This window comes from Typopeltis vanoorti, chromosome 1 (genome assembly GCF_054136105.1).
Source record: "Typopeltis vanoorti isolate ZY-2024b chromosome 1, IOZ_Tvanoo_1.0, whole genome shotgun sequence".
Taxonomy (NCBI): domain Eukaryota; kingdom Metazoa; phylum Arthropoda; class Arachnida; order Uropygi; family Thelyphonidae; genus Typopeltis; species Typopeltis vanoorti.
In genome coordinates, this window is record NC_143549.1 from 72,178,927 (window position 1) to 72,205,046 (window position 26,120).

The 26,120-nt window shown below is 36.9% G+C and overlaps 1 protein-coding gene and 1 non-coding gene across 5 annotated transcripts in view; both read right to left on the bottom strand.

Moving 5' to 3' along the window:
* Positions 1-26,120, bottom strand: part of LOC150110083 (contactin-like) — a 690,381-nt gene that overhangs the window by 14,829 nt on the left and 649,432 nt on the right. For all 4 annotated transcript variants that reach the window (XM_090391236.1, XM_090391210.1, XM_090391218.1 and 1 more), the window contains exon 26: positions 4,892-5,078. In XM_090391236.1, the coding sequence (XP_090247362.1) occupies positions 4,892-5,078 (187 nt within the window). The remainder of the gene's footprint in view (positions 1-4,891; positions 5,079-26,120) is intronic.
* On the bottom strand, positions 13,195-13,267 carry TRNAR-UCU (transfer RNA arginine (anticodon UCU)). The gene has a single exon. It is a non-coding gene; the product is annotated as a tRNA-Arg (tRNA).

Genomic DNA, 26,120 nt, shown 5'->3' on the forward strand with positions numbered 1-26,120 from the left:
TTAGCACATTCTCTCAAAACCCGTGGTGAAATATCATCCAGTCCCACAGCTTTACTAACATCCAGAATACTCAATATGTGGAACACACTCTCCTCCTGCACCTCTAAACCTTGAACCTGCTGTAATCCCTCTAGTATTCAAATTGACTCCTCCAGGATGAAATACTCCAATAAAGTGTTCATTGAACAATTCCACTATGTCCTTTGCATCAGTCACTCTATTTCCATTTTTATCCCATAATGTTATTCTTCCACAGTCATTTCTCCTCCTACTGGCCACATAGCTAAAAAAATTCCCTAGGATTTTTCTTGGATCTAAGGGCCAATATTTTCTCATATTCCAGCTTCGCCTTCCTTACCATACTAGTCACTCTTCACGCCTGTGTCTTATATTCTTCATGCATCTTCTCTTCACCTGTCTCCTTATATCTCTTCCATAGCCTCTTTTTTGCATGTGGCTCCTGTTTTTGATATTGTTTGTCATCCACTTTACTCCAAATTGTGTTCTCTTCTTCACTTGTGGAATACAGCTTACCATTTCTGCTAACAAATATTCCTTCACAATTTCCCAAGCACTAATGATATCCTGGCCTTCCAATTCCTCCCTCCACGAAACTTTTCCAAGTTGACGTCTAAGACTATTATAACCTGCTTTATAATTCCACATACCTTCCCGTCTCTTTGATACTCCTGCATGTCTATTCATTTTCCAAGTCAAAACCATATGGACACTCTCTCCAACTGGTGGGAGAGATGTCATCTCAGTTATTATCAACTCTTCTGATGTTATAACCAAATCCAAAACTCTTGAACCTCTTGTTCCCTCTGTTACATGTTGCCTAAGACATTTGTCCATCAAGAATTCTAGAAATTCCATTTCCTTTCCACCAATCTATACTGCTCTAGTTAAAATCTCCTATAACAATCGTTCTTCTTGCACTTGCCACACTCAAGTGTCTCAACATCTCTTGGTCCCCACCCTCTGTGGTCCTTGGTCTGTAGCAACTAATGTCTCAATCACATTCCATCCCTTCCTCCTATTCACAAGGCTTTGCCAACTTCATTCCCTCAGTCTGTCCTCACATCCTAAAGACCAGTTTTGGAATGCAATGTTTCCATGGTAACAACAGGATCTGCTTACATGAGAAAATATTTAGTGTATGTTTCATTATAAATAAGTGTTTTCACAGTATAATTGTAAGATTCTAGCAGTTTCTTTCAACCATTCTCTGTTGGAGTTCAGAATAGAAACATATACACTTCCTATTTACACTGTTAATATTCAGGAGAATGAGGGACAAACTCCTACCTCTTATCAAAATTATTCCATTTATCTGTTTTTCTTGAACTTTTTTCCCCTTTTATGCTATTTTTCTGTATCATCAAGTACCTTCAACTAAATTATGCTACATAAATACTGAATTATGCTACCTCTCATGTTATACCTACATAATATTATGTTATCTACATTTCCCTTCCATAATCAGAATAATAATAATAATAATACTGTCCACCGCTCTGAAAATACTCCATTGAACACTTATCAAATAAATATCAAAAAATATCAAATACTGAATCCACACACAGAAGTCTACTACTTCACCCTGCTTTCTTAATTTAAAATTTGCTCTCTCTACCTTTCTCTCTGTCTCACACACACTTTGATCAATCACTCATCTGTACGACTGACAGATCATTAATCCTTTCCTTCATGCTTACACGGTGATTAGAATACATTTATGAAACTTATGGGGTAAAAAAAATTATTTACTCTAACAACTACCGTGTTAGAGTAAAACTTTAGTTTAATATAAACCAAAATACACACTCGACATTTCGACCCTCACATTAAGGTCATTTTCTGGAGCATACATATATATATATATATATATATATATACAAAGAAACAGGATGCACTACAATCTACATGACATGCTAAAGTTACTGATCAATCATTAGAACTATTTGCCTGACCTCTGGTGTTAAAAAAAAATCTTTACTACATCAAAGCTAGAGTCCTGTTATCTACGACGTATTAGGTTACAAAGTTAAGAAGGTACAGCTGAAGAAGGTTCATCAGTTCTTCCTGATGAACCTTCTTCAGTTAGAATTAAGAAGGTTCATCCTAGAGGACTGACTGCTCTAGGATGAAATACTCCAATAAAGTGGTCATTATACGTATACTTATATGGGTAATTTTATTTTTATTTATTAATTTTCTATGTTACTCTCCAGTTTAAGTTAATTTTGTAACCTAATAGATAACAGGACTCTAGCTTTGATGTAGAGAGGTTTTTTTTTAAACACCAAAGGTCAGGCAAATAGTTTTAACAATTGATCAGTAACTTTAGCATGCCATGTAGATTGTAGTGCAGCTTGTTTCTTTGTATATACACCTAGTCGTTGACTTACGACCGTCTACACTTATGACCACAAAAAAAAAAAATGAATAAATTAATAATAAATCAGGCAGCTGCGCATATGATAACTATCTCTCACATACACTCAGTTGCTTTCAAGAATCTGTTGGGTGTGGTGTATTAATTAAAATTCTACTGAAATACTACCCATAGAATGTCTAGCAAAAGGAAAATGCCTTCATCTACAGATACGCCAGCTAAGAAGTCAAGGAAAACTATTGATTTAGAATGTAAAATGAAAGTTATCCAGAAGTATAAAGGCGGAAAGAAAGTGAATACGATAGCACATGACTTGAAGTTATCACATTCCACGGTATCGACAATACTTAAGGACAAAGAAAGAATTCGGGAAGCTGTGAAAGGTTCCGCACCTAAGAAGTCTACAATTTTAAACCAAACAATGACAGGGACCCATCCACGAAATGGAGAAATTGTTGTTTATGTGGATGGAAGATTTAATACAGACAAATTCACCCATGAGCCTTTGCACAGTCCAAGCGAAGGCTAGAAGTCTGTTTCAGAGTTTAAAATCACACGCTGGAGACAATTATGCAGAAGATTTTCAGGCTAGTACTGGATGGTTTAAGCGTTTTAAAAAAAGATTTGCTTTGAATAATGTATATGTCACAGGAGAAGAAGGAAGTGCAGATGAAGATGAAGCCCAAAAATTCGTTGATAGTTTCGACTCTTTAATCAAAGAAGAAGGTTATCTACCGGAACAAATATTTAATGTAGATGAAACCAGCTTGCAATGGAAACGCATGCCTAATCGTGCGTACATACACTAAGAAGCAAAAAGGATGCCAGGATTCAAAGCTTTTAAGGATTGGTTGACTTTGTTGCTTGGTGGGAATGCTGCGAGTTTTAAGCTGAAGTCTTTTCTCATTTATCGTTCAGAAAAACCTCATGCATTTAAGCACATCAACAAGCACACACTGCCTGTTTACTACTGTTCAAACCCCCAAAGCTTGAATGACTCAAGCACTGTTCGAAAACTGGTTCATGAATTGCTTTATTCCCCAGGCTCGTGAATATTGTGCGGAGAGAGGTATCCCTTTCAAGATTTTATTGATTATGGACAATGCTCCCCCTGGCCACCCTCCTCATCTGGATGACCTTCAACATGGTGTTAGAGTGGTTTTTATGCCACCTAACACAACCGCTCTCATTCAACCCATGGATCAGGGTGCTATTTCAGCATTCAAGGCTCACTACCTCAGAACGACATTCGCACAAGCCATCGAACTGATAGATTCTGATGCTGATTTATCTTTGCAAGACTTTTGGAAGATAGATTCTGATGCTGATTTATCTTTGCGAGACTTTTGGAAGCAGTACAACATTCTTCAGTGTATCAAGAATATTTTGACCGCATGGGAATGTGTAACAAAGAATTGTATGTCGAGAATTTGGAAAAAGTGTCTAAAATGTTATGCGAATACATTTGAAGGATTTGAAAAAAGGAGAGGAACTTGAAGTGATTACAGAAAAAATAGTTAAACTTGCAAAAAATCTTAAATTAGAATGTGAAATAGAAGATAGAGGAGTTGCTAGATTGTGAAATAAAAGAATTTTCAGATGAAGAGTTGATTGAATTGGAATCACAGAGAGTGTCAGAAGAAAAAGCGAGAGAGGAAGAAGAGAAAGAAGAAGAGCAGCCAGAAAAGAAATTCACTGCAAAGAATTTATCAGATTCTTTTTCGCAACTGAATAAAGCTCTTGCCAGTTTCGAAGCAATGGACTCTAATGTTGAACAATTCACAAAGGTTGAATGTATTATTCAAGATACTATGAGTTGTTATCATGAGATATATGAAGGAAAAAAGAAACAAACTGTTCAAACAAAGCTCAGCATGTTCCTCATAAAAAGAACATCTCCTACCTCAACCCAAGAACATGACCCTGATGATCCACAACCAAGCACAAGCAAAGATTAAAAATTGATTTTGTAGATTTCATTTGTATTCATTTTTACATTAATTTTAGATTGTATTTTTGTGTTTACAGTACAGTATGTACAGTATTATTTTTCACATTATGTACAATATAAATAATTATAAATTTAAAAGATTATAAAAATAAATTATAAAGATGATAAAAAGATTAGAAAGGTTAAAGAATACTGTTAATAAATATATGGCCAACATACGACCAGATCGACTTACGACCTGTCAGCCAGAATGGAAGTCGGTCGTAAGTCGACGACCAAGTATATATGTATGCTCCAAAAGAGATGACCTTAATGTGAAGGCCGAAATATTGAGTGTATATTTTGATTTATATTAAACTGAAGTTTTACTCTAACATAGTAGTTGTATCCATAATTTTCATAAAATGGATAGACATTAATGTTTTCAAAATTTTTCAATATCAAAATAAATTATTCAAAAATGTTAATTCTAGAATCTTCTTCAATGACTGTATGACATTAAGATTTAGCTCTTCTAATATACAATTCAATTTCAAATTTACCAGCTTTAAATATCCAAGCAGGAAAAGACAGTTTTCCATCACCACCAGAATTAAAGGCAAGAACACGCAGCTTATAAGTTTTTCCAGGTGTTAAATCAGATATCAAAACTTCCAAGCTTTTGTCATCGAGATATTTCACTACTTCTTTAACAGTTGCCTTATCTTGATCAGCTTCCCAATAGCATACCTATATTTCAAAATTCAGTAAATTTGTTTGATATAAAATTGACTTTAACAGAAATAATTTACACTCTGCTTTTATTATGAGATAAGCACCATCAGATTCCCACCCCCTTACAAAAAATAAAATAATAATAAAAATAAATAAAAAATATAAGAATACTTAATTAGACAATATGGATACTTGTAGGCAGTGTAATAGACAAATTAAAAAAATAAACTGGCATGTATGTAGAATTCTGATGGCTTACTGGATAACCACAAGAAAGAAGAAAAAACCTAGAAAAAATTTTTCATGGCCTTTTTTTCATTTCATTCCTAAGTTAATTTATCTTTGACTGAAGCACATATATAATGTTTCCACTGGAAACGTGGATTTCTGATAAGTATCAACAAGTTGCATATGGGGGAGCGATATCCAGGAAAAGGAAAGTTACTAGTGGAGTGCCTCAGGGTCTGTTTAAGGGCCATTGCTGTTTAACTTGTATATTAATGATATTGGTGAAGATTTGGATGGAGATATTCAGTTGTTTGCAGATGATGCAAAGTTGGGATGAACCATGAAGAGTAAAAAAGATGTTGTGGCCTTACAAGAAGATTTGAATAAATTGAGTGATTGGGCATGGGAATGGGGATGTCAGTTCAATGTTGCAAAATGTAAGGTTTTAAAATTTGGAAAATAAAAATGGGGTGCAGAATTTATGCTTAGTGAGGATATATTGTCAGAGGTGGAAGAAATAAGAGATCTGGGGGTGATAGTGGATAGGAATCTGAAATTTAGGGGACACATAGCTAAAATTGTGAAGGCAACACAAATGCTTCTGCGAATGATGTGGAGGTAGGACTTGTAGAAATAGGAAGATTCTTGTTCCATTGTATAAGGCTTTGATTAGGACTATTGTGCCCAGATTTGGTCACCTGGTTTTTCAGAAGGATGAAGAGATGTTGGAAAGGGTCCAGAGGCGACTGACTAAGATAGTTTCTAACCTCTGGAATGTCGAGTATGAGAAAAGATTGAGAAGGTGCAACTTGCAGAGTCTGGTGGACAGGAGGAAGAGGGGAGATTATAGGATTATAGGATTATAAACCTATAATCTCCTAAAAGTTATTATAGGATCAATGCTGGAGAGGTTCTACAGAAAATAGTGGGAGATCAAGGGAGAATCAGAAGTCATCCCTGGAAACTGTATAAAGAGGGTGTGAGTAGGGGAGTGAGAAGCATGTTGTTTTCATGCAGAGTTGTGTATGATTGGAATACCTTGTCTGAGAGTGTAGTGTCTGCAGAGAATTTGAGTGTGTTTAAAGCACAGTATGATGAGCTGTGTGTTTGATAAAAGGACCTCTTAGATGAATCTTTGATTCCATGGGTTCTTGGGTAATAATAATAATAATAATTGTTAACACAACTTCGAAAAATAGTTCATAACAATTTTTCTAAATTGTTGGGTTAAAATAACTCGCACTATTTCAAATGATAATATCAGTCAGGGTTAAGAATTATTGTTATAAGAATTATAATAAAATATGACAAAGCAATAAACAATCAAAATTATTGTAGTGTTGCAGTTGGAGAATTAAATAGTAGTGGAGAGGATGAGATGTATTTAATGAAGTAGAGTAGTGTGCCCTCCCAAACGATGAGTCCTTGGACTCCCTGGAGGTGTCACATAATAATAATAATAATTTTAAAAGATTTTTAGGAAGTATAACTGCTAAAATCCTTTCAAATAAAAGAATGTTCGTCATCATCATATTCCTGAAATGTATCTTCAGCGGAAGGGGAGGTGTACAAGATATCGTGAGAGTACTACATGAAAAAATTAAATAATTACTTCTTATCAACAGTTTTAATCCAAATGAACTGCTACCTGTCAAGATCCCACTATTATTAGATCTCATATTTCTGACTTCTGAGGAGTTTCTTACTGTTATCAATCACCTAGATCTTTGTCTTCCTCTGGATCTTTTTTTACCATCCTGGCAAAAAAGAGACATAGCTAGGATTTTAGCTCCCTTGGAGCATTTGTAGCTAAACACCTTTTATAGTCTGACACTAGCACCTGCCAGCAATATCATATCACTAGCACCTTTCTGACACCAGTACCCTTGGCAACTGCCTCAGTGCCAAAGTTTCTATGCTTCTACAAAAAATGTCAAGTTTTTTTCTAATATCTTCATTTTAAATACACTGGTGTCCAAAATCTAAGGACAAACACTATTTCTGAAGATTACAACTGCAAATTCAGATGATCAGCTTGTGGTAATTTGTATAAGATGATAATGAGTAGAGAATGGGCAGGTACACATTCAAATTTTGTGCACAAAGGGTTCATGTGGTAGCACTCAACAGGATAAAAGGCAAAAGGCTTTGCTAAGCGAATTGTGTTTCAGGAAGGTACTACCTCTTTTTGTGCAAGAATAAAATTGCAAATTCTTGGATGTCTTATTTGTGACCTGGCTGGCCGAGTGGTTAGCGTATCTGCTCTCCAGCCAAAAGGCTGCAGGTTCGAATCCCGCCATGGGCATGGATGTTTGTGAGTGTCTGTGGAAATACTAGTGGTGGTGGTCAGCAGTAGATGACGTTGGTGTAGTTGCGGTCAGTTGGTGGATTGAGCAGTGGAGACAGAGTTGTAGAGCACGTGCCCTCCCCCAATGAGTCCTTGGACTCCCTGGAGGTGTCAAATAATAACAATAAATAGTAATAATAATAATAATAACATCTCGAAGACAAATATATGATTTCACATGAGGAAGAATTATTGGAAAGCTTGAAGAATGCTGAAGAATGACTGATATTCCCAGAGAGTTTGCCACATAACGTTGTATCCATGCTCTTGGCAGCATTTTAAACCTATGGAACATGCTCCAGACATTTGCTAAGAGGTCTCCCACACTCTACCATGGAGCATGAAGGTAGAGTTTTGGTTAGGCAAGTCTGCTTCATTCAGGGGCAGGTACATGGATATCTCAACAAACTGTAGCAAGATGTCTGTGACAAGTAGGCCAGGCCTATATGCCACCTGTATCCTTTATCCACAGTTCATCATAGAACGTGTTTTCAGGTGTTGTATCCATAAAAATTGGGCAAGACACCAATAGGCTAATGTACTCTTTACAGATGAGAGTCATTTTAGTCTTTCCTCTGATTCAGACGACACTTGGTTTGGAGTGAAAGTAGTACTGCCTCCTATTGCGATAATGTTCTCGAAAGGAATAGATCAGTGGTGCTAGGGTCATGGTGTGAGGAGGCATTACTCTTAATGGATGCACTGAGCTACAAATGCCAGAAAAAGGGACTATGACTAGTGAATGATATTGCAACAAAGTTCTTCAATATCATGTATAATTGTTCTGTGATGGTGTAAGAGAAAAATTCATTTTTATGGATGATAAGGTAACACCACATTGTACACAAGTGGACATACTTCTGGAGACCAAGGATATTAACTGAATCAAGTGGCCAGTACACTTCCTAGATCTCAACCCCATAGAACATATTTGAGATGCAACAGGTAGGCGCACTGCTGCTCAAAATTTCCCTCCAGAGAACAACCTGGCCCACTGCTCTGAACGAGAAGTGGGCCAGTTTGCATCAGGAGCTCTTGAATCACTTGGTTCTAAACCTGGTACAATGCTGTGAGAACTCAGGAGGCATTATGCCTCTGGGTGGACATATTCCATACTGAAATGTCTCTCCAGATATTTTTTTCTGAGAAACACACATTAATTCTTTAACATTGCAATTTACATTGTATGAAATTTATAACACATTTTTTGTATAATATAATTTATTAGTATGCTGGCAATAAATTTATGTCCATATTTGGCTGTAGCCATGAAAATATTTTATATGGTAAGTTGGGAAGGATTATTAGTAATAGTGCAGATGTGGTAGCCCTGCAAGATGATTTGAATAAGCTAGACAGATGGGCAAATGAATGGTAGGTTGTCAGTTTAATGCAGCAAAATGTAAGGTCTTGAGGTTTGGGAAACATCGATGGGATGCTGCATACTCTATGGGAGGAGTTATACTTGAGGAAGTAGGGGAGACAAGAGATCTGGGGTTGATGATTGATAGAAACCTGAAGTTTAGGGGACATATTGCAAAGGTGGTGAAGGTAACACAGAGGATTGCTGCTATTATGAGAAGGACACTGACCTGCAGAGATAAAAGGGTTATCATTCCATTGTATAAGTCTCTGATCAGACCACACTTAAACTATTGTTCTCAGAGTTTGGTGGATAGAAGAAGGAGAGGTGATATGATTGAGACTTTTAAACTGTTGAGAGGTAGTTACAGGGTTGACACTGGGAGTTCTTTCGCTTGGTTGAACAGCGGGAAGGAGTGATGACAAGAGGTCATCCCTAGAAGTTACGAAAGGAAACTGTGAGCAAGAGGGTGAGGAGTGGTTTCTTTGTATAGAGGGTGGTTGAACCGTAGAATGCATTGCCTGATGAAGTGGTTAGAGTGAGAACAGTCAATGAGTTTAAGGAGTGGTATGATAGACTTTGTGTTTCTTAGGGGGGACCTCCCCTCAGTGAGTCTTGACAGACTTTATGTTCTTAGGCAGGACCTCCCACGATGAGTCTTTTGACTCCATGGAGGCCTGAATAATAATAATAATAATATACAAGTACAAATGTAGTTAGTCTTTAGCATTTGGACACCATGTCATATACTACAATTGATGGCATCTGTATACTTTTGAGAAAAATGTTTTATTTCTCACTGAGCTCTTAGATCAATATGTTAAAAGTGATTTAAATATTGTCTTGTATACTGCATACTGCTAGTTTAGTGCCTTGAATAATTTCTCTCTTATTCTATATAAATTTTATTCAACTGACTTCCTGCCACACCAGCTTTGCTATTTCTGTTGTCTATTGACATATTAAAATTTTCAGCTTCAATAAAGATGTTCTGCTTGTTCTGAAGCTGTTGCTAATTCCCTGGAACAATTCACTGAAGAATACACATGGTGATATCCAAGTCCTATGACTTTATTGAAATCAAGTTTACTCACACTCACATACCTCCTGCTCACTCACTATCAGTAGTTCTCTGCCCCCCATTCCCAATGCTTTTAAGTTCTGTATTATGTTATAATCACAAGGATGGAATACTTTAATGAAGTGCTCATTAACATCTCTACTATATCCTCCTCAGTGTTTATCATTCTTAAATTATTATTATTATTATTATTATTATTATTTCGGGCAACTTCAAGGAGTCGACAGACTCATCGAGGGAAGACCTAACATCATGTCAAGAACAACTATTCAACATTCACACAGTATCTATCATACCTCGCCTTCAACTCATTCAGTCATAGCACCCACAACAGACTCTGGCAGCTTATACCACTCATTCACCACTCTCCAAGTAAAAAACCTCGCTCTAATCTAAAAATCTCATCCAGTCCTCCAAACTATCCAAATCAGCTTGCAAAATTTTGACATCCTGTGCACTTACTATTGCTCTACCCAACTTTGCATCATCAGCAAAAAAGTGAACACTCCTCTCAGATCCTTTCCTATATCGTTAATGAACAAATTGAAAAGAAGTCGTCCAAGAACAGAACCCTGAGGCACACCACCAGTCAGAAGTCGTCTTTTGGACTCTACTCCTGAATAAACCACTCTCTGATATCTCTCCATCAACCACCCTCCTATCCATCTCACCAACCCTATATCCATCCCCATATACTGCAATTTAACTATTTAGAATTCCATGTGGTATCCTGTCAAAGGCCTCAGCAAGGTCCAGCAGTATCACTGTAAACCATTACCCTTATCTAGTTCAGACCTCACTTTGTTATAAAATGTGAGCAAGTTACTGAGGCATGATCTACCCTTCACAAAACCATGTTGACCCCCCATACAGTATCCCATTTTCATCTATCCAATCCTGTATTTTCCTCTTGACTAATTTCTCCTAGACCTTGACAACGATTCCTGATATGCTAATTGGTTGGTAATTTACAACAGCAGTCTTGGAACCTCCTTTATGCAGTGGAACTATTCCCCCCCTTTCCACCCCCTCGGGACTAACCCAGACCCGAGACTCAAATTAAACAAAATGGTCAAGGGCACTGACAATTCTTTAGCCACTTCACGTATGACATGAGCTGGTATATATACCATCCAATCCAACAGATGTATTGACATTGAGGTTTTGTAATAGATTATTCACCTCCACTTCATTCACCACGATTCCCGTACCTGGATGATATATTCTTGCAAAGTGCTCGCTCAGTAATTCAACTATATCAACTGATTCAGTTACCTCCCTACCATCGGCATTCTTTAAAATCATTCTGCCATATACATTTTTTCTTTAACTTGCAACATATCGAAAAAACTGTTTGGGATTCTCTTTATCCCGATGGCTAATGTTCTTTCATAATCCGTTTTTGCTTTTCTTACCACACTCGTTACCCTTCTGGCCTGCGCTTTATATCGTTCATGTGCCTGCCAGTCACCTTTCTCCTTAAATTCCCTCTACAGTTGTTTCTTTTTTTGCAGTTCAAGCGTAATGGTGTTATTCATCCATTTGACCCATACTTGATTTATTATTCGGACTCTAGGTATACAGTCAGCCATTGCCTCATGCAAACATTTCCTAACTGTCTCCCATGCACTATCAACATCTAGCCCTTGCAGTTTTACATCCCATGGCACTGAACCAATCCAACTACTAAGCTTGTCATACTTACCAGCCCGATAATTCCACATGTACCCTGTCTTAAATGTAAATTCCACACCATTAGCCACCTCCCAAGTCAAGACCCTATGATCACTCTCACCAATTGGTGGCAACGTGGTCATATTCGTTACAGCCAAATTCTCAGATGCAATTATTAGGTCAAGCACTCTCTTACCTCTAGTATTTTCCATTACATGCTGTTGCAGATAGTTATCCTTTAATAATCACATAAAATCCAATTCCTTCCTTTCCATGTGTCCTGTCCTGCTTCAAATCAATGTTACCATAGTTGAAATCACCCATAATAATTACCCTCCTTCCACTCATTTCTTCTATTTGCTTATGCATACTATCTCCACCATCTATTCCATCACCTGGGCTATAGCAGTATATTTTGTATATTTTGTTCTGCTAGTTTCAATCTCACACCAAATAGCCTCAAATGTGCTCTTTTCTCTATCCTGTAGTTCCACTTCTATTCTCCTTGGATGTAGCTCATCAGCTATCATCAGTAACACTCCTCCCCCTCCATTTTATTCTCCCTGTCACTATACCCCTCACATTCAATCCCACTGGCTATATCATCTTCTGTCAGCCATGTTTCACTAATGCCAATAACCTGTGGCCTGGAATGCCAACCAAGGCCAAAAATTCTTCCTTCTTGTTCCTAATACTTCTGGCATTAGTATACATGAATTGCAGAAACCCATTTGTCCCATCCCTATTTTGATGCTTATACTAACTATTCTATTCTGATTCGTAGTCTTTCGTAAAAATAAATATATGAAATATATTTATTTTTACGAAAGTATACATGAAATGCAGAAGCCCGTTGCCTTATACTAACTATCCCATTCTGATTTGTTGTCCTTCGTACTTGCTCATGCAAATTATACACATTCATACACTCAACTGCCTTCCTAAGGTCTGCATATCTACTACCCCCCCCTCCCCCACTGAATAACTATAGTTTCCCTGATTTTGCACTTCCACTTCATTCAACAACACTTTTGCAAGTCTCCGCACACCAAATCCATTCAAATGTATATTATCCATCTTATGTAAATCCTTTCGCCCATCAAACTCACTCCACACATCCACAAACTCCACACCACTCCTATTGCATAACCTGCGCAGAGAGTCATTTGCAATTATGGCCTTCCTTCTCATCTCTTCTCTGTCATACCGTGGTAACAGACTCACTATCCTAACTCTCACTCTTTTGCTACCTCTAGTAATTCCTTCAAGTCCTCTCTCATAGCCATTTTATCTCCATTTAAGTCATTCGTTCCCACCACTACTATCATTTCTTTCACCCTCTGCTTTTGCACTCTGATAGGCTCACTTACATCCTTAAGTTTTGCACCCGGTAAATACGATTTTAAGACACTCTCATCTATTACACCTAAAGAACGTTCATCCCTAGTGGGAGTCAAACCCACAACCTTTGGATTAGAAGTCCAACACACTATCCACTGCACTACAGGGACACCTGAATAATAATGCTATGCATTAAGGGAAGGACCACTACCCAGACTGGTTTCTAGCTCCCACTGACAAGACCTTTATTGAGGTCTTGTAAGTGGGAGCTAGGCCCATAAGTGGTGATACTAAGGCAGAAACAATAGAGAAGTCATATTTACTAATACGTGTTTTTACACCTTTTGGCAACTCGTATAACCGGTTTTGACCTCAATAAAGGTCAAAACCGGTCTGGGTAGTGGCCCTTCCCTTAATGCATAGCATTATACATGTCTGCAAGGAGATGTGCTTTGCTTTATGGGAGATAGTGATACAAGGAGTGATGAAAGCTTGGTCCACCTTTACTACGTGTTGCCTCAGTCCTGAAGATACTTCAGGCACAAACTTTGTTTGCTTACACTTGAATAAAGGATTAAACTAAATTTATTATTGTGATATATGAGTTAATTCATCCTGGAGGTCTTTTTCTTCTGATATGATGCTGGTGGCTCTATTTTTGAGTATGTGTATGATGCTAAGTTCTTGAAAAATGTGGTGAGTAGACGAGAAGTGAAAATAAGGTTCATTATGGGTTGGTTTACGGAATACATTTTAGGGCTGATATGTTCATCTGCTTGTTTTTTGATTAGGGTATCTAAAAATGGTAGTTATCTATCCTTCTCAAGTTCCAAAGTGAATTTGATTTTCTGATGGAAGGAATTTATTTTTGATAGAAAGTCAAAAACAGCTGTTTTAGTATTTCTCCAAATTATAAAAATGTCATCAACATACCTCCACCATACTACTGGCTTAGGGCCTAATTGGGAAAGGATGTCATTTTCTAGTTTCTACATGGATAGATCTGCACATAGGGGACTGACTGCCCATAGACAAGCCAGTTAGTTATTCACAGATGGACATATCAGCCTTAAAGTCTACCGTAAACCAACCCATACTGGATGTTATCTTCACTTCTCATCTACTCACCACATTTCTCAAAAACTTAGCATCATACACATGCTCAAAAATTGAGCCGCCAGCATCATATCAGAAAAGAAAAACCCCCAGGATGAATTAACTCATATATCACAGACCGTGGTAAACAACAGCGATCCAAGAAATTTAATTAAAAATATCTTCATAGCAACCCCACACAACAACAATCTACCAAGACTCAATATAAATCCTCAATTGCCATCCTTTATGCAGGAACAGTGTCAAAAAAAGATTTCAACGCTCTTCAAACCTTTTGAAATTAGAGTAACTTTAAAACTGATCAAGACGATCCTTAACATATTAAGATTGCCAAAAAGATAGCAATGCCTTCTTCAAATACACTGGAGTATACAACATCTCTTTCTCTTGTTGTCTAAACTACATAGATCAGACATCAAGAAGTCTTGAAATAAGAAGAAAAAAAAAAAGGAACACACAGGGGATGTTAAAAACAACAGAACAGATAGCTCTGGATTAGCCTCCACTTTTTCAACATAAGCCACACCACTGAATGGGAACAAAAGTTCCATGCCTTATCTAGAAGAAAATTTCCGGTGTTGCAATTTCAAAGAAGCCACAGTGGTTCTTCATTCCGAAAGCAGCCTAAACAGAAATAAAGGAACATATGGAAAACCTTAATAAGATCGCTAAACTTGCCAGAATTTAATTTCACTGCAAACTACAGAGCGTGCACACACAACAATAACTAATGAAACACATGCTCCATGAGTATAATGTTATGCGTCTTTTTAATTTTGTTATATTTTATACGTTTCTCCTATGTACTAGTGACTTTGAGTTGTCTTTACCATTTGTATGCCCTGAAGAAGCCAAACAGCCCTGTTGGTGAAACTTGCTGGCATAATTTATCATTAAATTCATTGGTCAATAAAAAACTCAGTGTAATCTTATTCTAAAATCTCACTGACTACTATATTGTTGATAGTCATGTTTTCTCCCTGGTGCAGGACAAAAGAGTGCACAGAGGATTTCAAATTGAAAGTGATCGCCATTTAGTCTCGAGCAGGATAAAATTGAATTTCATATTATTATTATTATTATTATTAAACAAGACCTCATGGAGTCAAAGACTCATCTAGGAGGTCCTTTTATCTCACACACATCTCATCATACCGGGTCTTAAACACATTCAAACTCCTTGCAGACACCACACTCTCAGGCAAGGCATTCCAATCATTCACAACTCTGCACGAAAAAAAACCTGCCTCTCACTCCAATACTCACACCCTCTTTATACAGTTTCCAGGGATGACCTCTGGTTCTCCCATGATCTCCCACTATTCTCTGTAGAACTTCTCCACCATTGATCCTATAACAACCCCTTACCAACTTGTAGGTCTCTATCATATCTCCCCTCTTCCTTCTCTCCACTAGACTCTGCAAATTACATCTTTTCAATCTTTCCTCATACTCGACATTCCAGAGGTCAGAAACTACCTTAGTCAGTCGCCTTTGGACCCTTTCCAACATCTCTTCATCCTTCTGAAAACCAGGTGACCAAATCTGGGCACAATAGTCCATGTGTGGCCTAATCAAAGCCTTATACAATGGAACAAGAATCTCCCTACTTCTACACGTCAGTGTCCTCCTCATCATTCCCAGAGGTCTTTGTGTTGTCTTCACAATTTTGGTGATGTGTCCCCTAAATTTTAGATCCTTATCCACTATCACTCCCAGATCTCTTATTTCCTCTACTTCCAACAATATATTCTCACCAAGCATAAATTCTGCATCCCATCTTTGTTTTCCAAATTTTAAAACCTTACATTTTGCAACATTGAACTCACATCCCCATTTGCTTGCCCAATCACTCAATTTATTCAAGTCTTCTTGCAAGGCCACAACATCTTCACTACTCTTTATGGTTCGTCCCAACTTTGCATCATCTGCAAACAACTGAATATCTCCATCCAAATCTTCGCCAATATCATTAATATACAAGTTAAATGGTAATGGCCCTAAAACAGATCCCTGAGGCACTCCACTAGTGACTTTCCTTTTCCTGGATATTGCACCCCCATACACAACTTGTTGATACCTATCAGATAGCCAGTCTCCAATCCAATGCACTAATCTAATATCCAACCCCATCTGCTCTAGTTTGACTGTCAACTTATCATGAGGTACTCTATCAAAAGCTTTTGCGAAATCCAAGTATATTACTGTGTATCCTTCTCCTCTGTCCAAGGAAGCAGTCACTTTATTATAATAAGTAAGTAGATTACTAAAACATAATCGCCCTTTAGCAAATCAATGCTGTCCATCAAAGATTATACCATTGTTGTCAACCCAACTCTGGATCCTAGTTCTCACAAGCTTCTCCAACAACTTAACCACAACACCTGTCACACAGATAGGCCTATAGTTTGATGCTTGAGTTCGATCACCTCCTTTATGAAGTGGCACAATCTTGCCCTCCTTCCACTCTTTAGGGACTTGACCAAGTGCAAGACTCGTATTAAAAAAATATGTCAAGGCAGGTGTCAACTCTCTGGCACATTCCTTCAGAATATGCGGTGATATATTATCAAGTCCCACAGCCTTATTTACATCTAGTTTACTCAACTCCCCAAACACCTCTTGCTCACTTACAGTCAGTCTCTCCTCCCCATCATCAACTGCTCTCAATCTCTCCATGAAGTCACATTCACAAGATTGAAAGATCTTTATGAACTGCTCATTAAGTATCTCCACCACACATTCTGCAACAGCTGTCTTTATACCATTTCCTCCAATCAATGTCATCCTTCCATAATCATTCTTTCTTTTGCTGGCTACATATCGAAAGAACTCCCTAGGATTCTTTTTAGCTTCATTAGCTAACTGCTGTTCATACCTCTCTTTAGCTCTTTAGCTTTATATTGAAAAGAATAACATGTAAGAAAGGTTTAAAGCGAATAAAAATTGAGCAGCTCTCAGATGTGAACTATAGACTAAAATACACAAAAATTATTCAAGAAAAAATGAAAGAGTTTGAGAACAAGAACCAAATCTTTGAGATTCAGTGGCAAGTCCTGAAAAAAACACTGATCGATTCAGTCAGAGAGGCATGTGGTGAGGTTGTCTGCAAGGATAGAAAAATCAGAACTCCATGGTGCACACACGGGAAGTTAAACAGGCAGTGGAGGAAAAGAAGAAAGCGTATCAAAAGTTACTGGCAAATAAGTCAGCTTGTGCTCTTAGATAATACAGAGACAAATGTAAGACAGGTAAACACTGTGTAAAACTAGCTAAACAAAAGTCATGGGAAGACTTAAGTAAGAACATAGAAAATAAATATCAAGAAGATGGCAAGATATTATGTAGGTTGTTCAAGAAGCTCAGAAATAGAGGAAAGAGTCTGTAAAAGGAATTAGAGATGATATAGGTGACATGAAGACTGGAGAAAAAGATATCCTTGAAGTATGGAGTAATTACTTAAAAAAATTCCTAAACAAGCAGTGATAGCACAGTGGTTAAAAACACTTAACAGTCATCCATACTTAGTAGAAGTAGAAAAAGCCATCAAAGGCCGGAAATGTGGAAAGGCAGCAGGAGTAGATGATATTCGACCAGAGATGCTCAAGTATGGAGGTATAAAAGTCTTACATAGGATGCACTGCATGGTTCAAAAGGCCTGGACAGAGGGACAAATTCCAGATGATTGCAGTAGAGCTCTCATAGTACCCATATATATAAAAAAGGGAAATAAAACTGAATGTGAGAATTACAGATATATTTCTCAACTGAGTGTTCCTGGTAAGATTTATGCAAGTATACTTGAGAAACGGTTGAGAAGGATTGTAGAAGAAAAGCTTGGTGAAGAACAAGCTGGATTAATGTTAAATCTGGTGTCAGACAAGGATGTACAGTATCCCCTGTGTTATTCATTATCTATATGGATCACATTATGAAAGGAAAGTGGTATTAAACCTGATATGAAAATTGAAGACCTTAATCTCAGATCTTTGCTTTATGCAGATGGCTTTATACTTCTAAATAAATAAGCTACAAGTCTGCAAGATTCGCTGACTAAACTGAATAACTGTTGTAATAGATATGGTATGAATGTCAGCAATAACAAGACAAAGACAATGAAAATAGGCAGAAGCATTGAAATTATGAACTGCATTGTGAATGCAGAACCCTATAGAAGAAGTAAAATATTTCACTTACTTAGGCACGATTTTTAGTGAAGATGGTAGAATAAATATGGAAATAGATGATAGAATTAACAAAGCTGGTATGGTAAGAAGTGTCAACTGAATAAATTTATATGAATAAGAGAGAAATTAGTCAAAACACTAAATTAGCTGTATACAAGACAGTGTTTAAACCAATTTTAACTGATGGATCTGGGTCAGAAGTAAAACACTTGACCGAAGACTAAAGACAGTAGAGATGAAAGTTCTGAGAAAGATTAGTAGGATGAACAATGGCATCGTTGGCAATATCATATTAAAAACGAGGATATTAGGAAAGAACTTGACATTGTCAGCATCCAGGAATGCGTTACCAGAGCTAATCTGAGGTGGTATGGTCACTTACCACAAGTGTTCTCTGCCAGGTTGGCAGGAAAAAGACCCAGAGGAAGACCAAGATATAGGTGGATTGATACAGTAAAAAGTACCTTAGAAGATAGAAATATAGGATTTGATAATGTTGGAGTCTTGACAGGTAACAGACTGATTTGGAGAAAATTGTAGATAGGAAGTTAGTAATGATGTAAATTTTTCATGTAGTACTATTATATCCTGTACACCCTTTGAGGGTACATGGCAGGAATTTGATGATGATGATAACTTACTAATATTTTGTTGGTTTTCTACCAGCATCTTCAGGACACAAATTATAACTGTGACAAGCACACAGTCACTAAACTAAATAGTTAGAAACCACTGTGCTCTGAAGATGCTGGGTAGAAAACTATCAGAATAATATTATTATTATTACCTAAGACCTTCAGGGAGTCAAGGTGTCATCAAGGAAGGCTATACATCACCCAAACCAGCTGTTATATCTTCCCTTAAACTCATTCAACAATCTTAAATCCTTAAACTCTAGAGAACAATCTTACCCCATTCTTAACTGTGAACAAACTTAACTTTCATGAATGACCCAGTGTTCTCTCCCCACCTTCCATATAATGAAAAATTTCATCAGACAATATCCTATAATACCCACTCAGAATTTTGTAGACCTCTATGATATCACCCCCTCTTTCTTTTGTTAACTAAAGTCTGTCCTGAATTGGACAGATTATGTGGACAGACTTGGAGCTTGCAACAGCATAGGCTCCAAGGGAGCAGAAGGAGCAAATAATTATTCCACTGCATAAAGGTGGTGTTAAGGCAATAGCTTCAAATTATAGGCAAATCTGTACATCTGGAGTTGTGGTGAAGGTACTAGAGAGAGATTGATAAAAAGTAGGATATAGAAATGGGTTGATAACAGCAATATTCTCTGTGGTTATCAGCATGGGCTTGTTAAAGGGCAATCATGTTTCACTAACTCACTTATATACTATAACAAGGAGACAAATACCTTCGACAGGGGAGATGCATATACAGTGGTGTACAGTAACCCCCAAAGCTACGTAAGTAATGCATTCTGTAAACCTTTATGTAACTTGAATTTTACATAAGTCGAATTTGTAAATTGCTTAAGTGTAACTTTGTAAGACACTGCAATATTTATTATTATTATATGTATGTATATATATAGATATGTACAGTATATTATTTACACAGTATTATTTTAAAAATGAAACATCATGCAGCAGTATTTACTCGGATATAAACTATAAAAGTATGAAAAATATATAAAAGAATATAAAAACAAACTGAAATAACAAGTAACAAAACTGAAAGCGGTCTCTGGGAATAGTACAGTGTAAGCAGTTTAAGTTTCAAGTCCCCTGAAGTGTTGCTGCCAATCATAACAGTGATCCAATCTTTTGCGACCTTGAATCCAGGGCATAGATTTTTCTTCCTTTGCAATAAATGTCCATGTTGGCATTCTCTTCCAAAACAGAGCCATTTTGTCAACATTAAATATTTGCTGAGGCAAATATTCCCCCTCCTCAATTATTTCTGCCAGAAGTTCGGGAAATTTACTTGCTGCGTCTGTATCTGCACTTGATGCCTCACCCGTGACTTTGATGCTGTGTAGATTTATACGCTTCTTGAATCGTTCGAACCATCCAGCACTAGCTTTAAATGCACTCTCCATGTCCGTGATGCCGGCCTTCTCTTGTAAATCTTTGTGTAAAGACCTAGCCTTCTCCTGGATAATCAGAAAACTCAATGGTATCCGCTTCTGTGTCAGATCCTCGATCCAGTGAGACAATAATTTCTCATCTCTGAAATTGGTCCCAGCCTCTTCTTGGTTGTGCCCTTCAATGTTACTGCACCTTTCATGCTTTGAACAATGCTAACTTTATCCTTCCCTATCGTATTCACTGTTGAAATAGGTCGATTTATGTCCCGAGCTATTGTTGATATAATTTTCCCGTCTTCATACATACAAATTATTTTCAACTTTTCTTCTAAAGTAATTGCAGACCTTTGTTTTTTACATTTATTACCAGCGCATTTGGTTTTGCATTTCGAATCCATTTTAAGGGTAAATAAACAACGAACACTAACGGTGATAAACAAGTGACTAAACTAACCATGCGAGGCATGGACTACTGATTGGTCGAGGAAAGGAGGAATTGTTTACGGAGTCCTTATTTCCAATTGGCAGGCTTTGGTTTGAATGTTACGGCTTTTCCGCACTTGCCTTCTGGTAACCTGTCACTGCCTGTTACTATTCGTTACATTTGCTGTGAATGACAAGTCTAGTAAACATTATGTTATTGCATACTGCAATGGATGTTAAAGACACAAAAGCCTCAAACATGTTCATATGCACTAGCAGTTGTAATTTTCGAGATTTATTACGTAACTGCAAATTTACGTGAGTCGCGTAAATTTTGCAAAAAATTTACACAAAAAATCTTGGATTTTGCAAAAGCATTTGATAGACTGCCACACATAAAGCTGTTAAATAAATTGAAACAGATGGGATTGGATAACATACTTCCGCATTGGATCAGTGATTGGCTGTCAGATAGGTATCAGAAAGTTTTATATGGCAGTGCAGTATCCCAAAAGAGAAAGGTCACCAGTGGTGTACCCCAGGGACCAGGTTTAGGACCATCGTTGTTCAATTTGTGTGTTAATGATATTGGGATGGGTTTAGCTACTGATATGCAGCTGTTTGCATATGATGCAAAAGTGTAAAGTTTTGAGATTTGGTAAACAGCGATGGGATACAAAGTATACACTTGGCAGGGAACTTTAAAGTAATTAGAGAAGATGAAAGATCTAGGAGTGATGAAAGGATCTGAAATTCAGGGGCCACATTGTACAAGTTGTGAAGACGTCATATCATAAAATGGCTGTGATGTGGAAGACCCCTGACATGCAGAAATAAAGAGGTTATGGTGCCATTGTATAAGACTTTTGATCAGCCCTGATATGGATTATTATGCACAGATTTGGTCACCAGGTTTTCATAGCGATAAGGATATGTGGGAAAGGTCAAGAAGAAGATTCACAAGGGTGGTCAGTGATTTTTGGAATGTGGAGTACAGCCTAATGAATAGAAGGAAGAGGGGGGGGATATGACTGAGACATAGAAGCTAGTGAGGAGTTATCAAGTTGACATGGAAGAGATTTTTCATAGAAGTTTGTACTTTAATAACAGGGTGGACTATGAGAAGGTGAGGTTAGCATTTGAGTGAAAGAGAGGCTATATATTGCACTTTTACACTCTTTCACACTTCCCAACAAGTTTTTTACTAAATTAAAGCAGATGAGACTATATGCTATATCAGTGAGTTGGATAGGTGACCAGCTGTCATATAGATATCAGCAAGTTTTGTAAACTGGTGTGGTATCCTGAAAGAGGAAAGTCAGTATAAGTATTCTGCAGAGATCTGTTTTGGGGTCATTGCTTGGGACAGGTTTAAAACTTGAGTTATACAATGTTTGAAGCTGATGCAAAATCAGATGAAATGGTTCTGTTCATTGAGTTTATTCACCCAGCAAAGGTTGGCCGATTGGTAGAGCCTCTGCAACTAATGGCTCACGCAAAAAGTTAAGCAAGTTTGAGCACGGTTAATAGTTGGAAGGGGTTAATCGTTTGATGCTGTTGGCACACTCTCCCTCGATGAGTCTTTGGACTCCCTGGAGGTATCATATTATAATAATAATTAAATTATTGGAATAAGTGAAGCATGGTTGGATATGGATGATATCCTGAGAGGAATAGAAATTGAAGGATATGATGTTTTCTGTGAGGATAGAAAGGACAAGAAGGAAGGAGGGGGTATTTGATGATAGCAGGCAAATTATTATTATTATTATTATTATGTGACACCTCGAAGCAGTCCAAAGACTCAGGTTACTTAACTTTTATAATATGATCTGGAAAGAAGGAAAATGCCCACAAGATTGGACCAAAGCAATAGTTATTCCCATCTACAAAAAAGAACACAAATCTGATTGTAATAATTATCGTGGAATCAGCTTGCTTAGTACCAGTTATAAATAGAAAAGTACCCTTTGTAAACATCTCTGATAACTTGGAAAACATCACTCTAGAAGAATTAACAGAAGCATTAACCCAAAGCAAAAGAGGAAAGGCTCCAGGAGAAGACAATATAAACTTGGAACTTATCAAATATGCAGGACTTGAATTCTCACTCAGGTTACTTAACTTTTATAACATGATCTGGAAAGAAGGAAAATGCCCACAAGATTATACCAAAGCAATAGTTATTCCCATCTACAAAAAAGGACACAAATCTGATTGTAACAATTATCATGGAATCAGCTTACTTAGTACCTGTTATAAAGTATATGCAAAAATCTTAGCATATAAACTTAAACGTATAGTAGACCCAAAATTAATAGAAGAACAAAATGGATTCAGAAAAGGCAGGTCTTGCATAAACTCTGCATTTACGTTAAAATTATTAATTGAAAAACACAGAGAAATGAACATAGAAACACACAGAGCTTTTATAGATTACACCAAAGCATTTGATAAAATTATCAGAGAAAAACTATGGAAAATCCTAGAAGAATATGAAATACCAAACTAACTCTTTAGAACCTTATATAATATATATCAAGATAATAAAATATCTGTGAAGTACAATAATTCAACATCAAGCCGGAAACCAATAAATCAAGGAGTATGTCAGGGTTGCCCTCTCTCACTGGTTTTAGTTAATATATACATATATAAAATCATAAAAGAATGGAAGATAACTAATGAGGGAGGATTCGAGATAAACCGTAACACCAGATTAGCTACTCTTCTTTTTGCTGATGATCAAATAATCTTTGGAAATAATGAAGATGAACTACAAAAATCATTATGCAGTCTAAATAATCTGATAAAAACATATGGTATGGAAATATTAACAGACAAAACAAAAGTCATGGCCTTCAAAGGTGCTAATCCAATAAGAAGCAAAATAGTAATAAACAACAAAAGAATAGAGCAAGTAAATACACTCAAATATTTAGGTTGCACAATGTCATATGAAAATGAAGCTGATATAGAACCAAAGATATCAAACTTTTTAAAAGTAATAGGCATTATAAATAAAATTTTTAAAGTCAATTATGTACAAAAACACACATGAATAAGAATCTACAATACAGTAGCTAAACCAACCTTACTTTATGGCAGTGAGATATGGACAATAAAAAAAGCAGATGAAAGAAGAATTGAATCATCCGAAATGAAATTTCTGCATAGAACTGAAGGAGTCACAATAATGGACAAAATGAAAAGCAGCGAAATCAGAAAAAAACTTGAAATTACAACCGCCCTAAATGAAACAGTTATTTGCTATAGAGAAAAATGGAAAGAACGCATACTAAGAATGAACAGAAGCAGAATACCTAAACAAATTCTAAATTACCACCCAAAAGGTACTCAATGCAGAGGAAGCCCCTTAAAAAGATGGAATTGAGTCCAGAACAGGCCACTTGGCCTATAAGCCTGGAAAGGAAAAAGAAGAAGATTAAATTATTGGAATAAGTGAAGCATGGTTGGATAAGGATGATATCCTGAGAGGAATAGAAATGGAAGGATATGATGTTTTCTGTGAGGAAAGAAAGGACAAGAAGGGAGGAGGGGGGGTATTGATGATAGCAGGCAAATTATTATTATTATTATTATTATTATTATTATTATTATTATTATTATTATTATGTGACACCTCGAAGAAGTCCAAAGACTCATCCATGGAGGACACCTACCCTACAACTCTCCATCTCTACCACTCAATCCACCAACTACAGCAATTTTCACAGACAATCACAAAAATCCAGGCCAATGGTGGGATTTGAACCCACAGCCTTTTGTCCACTAGGCCAACAAATTATGTCTGCACAAAGTGAAGATGCAAGATGTAAATAGTGGCAATGGTTTTTTTTTTTTTGAGTCAGTATGGTGTTAGGTGAAGGTTGACAGGAAGAGATATTTAGTCAGATGCTGCTATAGGTAAGAGTGGAAGGTGGTGATGATGAAATGTATAGCAACTTTAGTTAGTAAAGAAGAGAAAGGTGATTATTATGGGTGATTGTAATTATGGCAGTATAGATTGGAATGAAGATACAGCATTTGGGAATAAGGAAAATTAAATTTCTCCAGTTCTTGAGAAACAACTATCTTACTTAGGCAGTATGTTCAGGAGGGCACACAAGGATCAAGAGTTTTTAGATGTGATTATGAGTGGGGGGGGGGGGGATTGCACACTTCCTTGTACTTTGTAGGAGTGATGCTGGATTGTAGCTAGCCATATGAAGTGTTCTGTGAGAAAGTATATATATATATATGGAACAAAGCTTGTGTTTATGAAAAGCTTAGTTCCAAGTATAGGAGACAGCTTGGAACTATAGTAGCATGGAATGAGGTTTTAAGTGGGAGGGATATAAAAGCTGCATGACCAAAACATATTTAACATCATCAATGTGTGAATGCATTTCAAAGGTCAAAAGACTAAATAAAGTAGTTACATTGCCAAATGGATGAATAAAGGGATTAAGCATGAAATAAAAGTCATGAAATAAATGTTTAATAACAGCACATTGGATAACAGACCTGAGTTGGATCAGTGGTGTGCCGCAGGAGTCAGTTTTGGGGCCATTGTTGATCAGTTTGTATGTTAATGATATTGGGATGGGCTTAATTCGTGATATGCAGCTCTTTGAAGATGATGCAAAACTGGGGAGCAATGCAGAGTCAAGCGGATGTTATGGCCTTACAAGAAAACACTTCTTTCAAGTTATATTAGGAATTAAAATGTCTTGACAATGAAAACTTAATAATGGTCAGTATTGGCACCCTTACTTTATAACCTATACACACATGACTTGCCAGCTACTATCTCATGCAAGTTTTGCTATGCTGATGACACCGTAATTGCTATTCGACATAAAAACATGAGTTAGGCTGAAGAGGTACTTACAAAAGATCTGAAAACAATAGGTGAATCTTACAAAAATGGAGGCTCCAGCTCAATCCAGACAAAACTGAAGTATCAAGCTTTCACCTTAATAAGCACATGACAGATGTCACTTTACATATCTTCTTCTTTGAAGGATGTTTACTATGACACAATAAGTTTCCAAAATACTTGGGCATGACCCTGGACTGCACGCTCTCTTACAAGCAACACCTAACAAACATTTCTGCTAAGTTAAGAACCCGTAACAACATAATATAAAAACTAATAGGCACGGCATGGGGAGCAACAGCCAATAATCTGCAGATTACAGCTCTTGGTCTAGTTTTCTCTGTTGCCGAATATTGCTCACT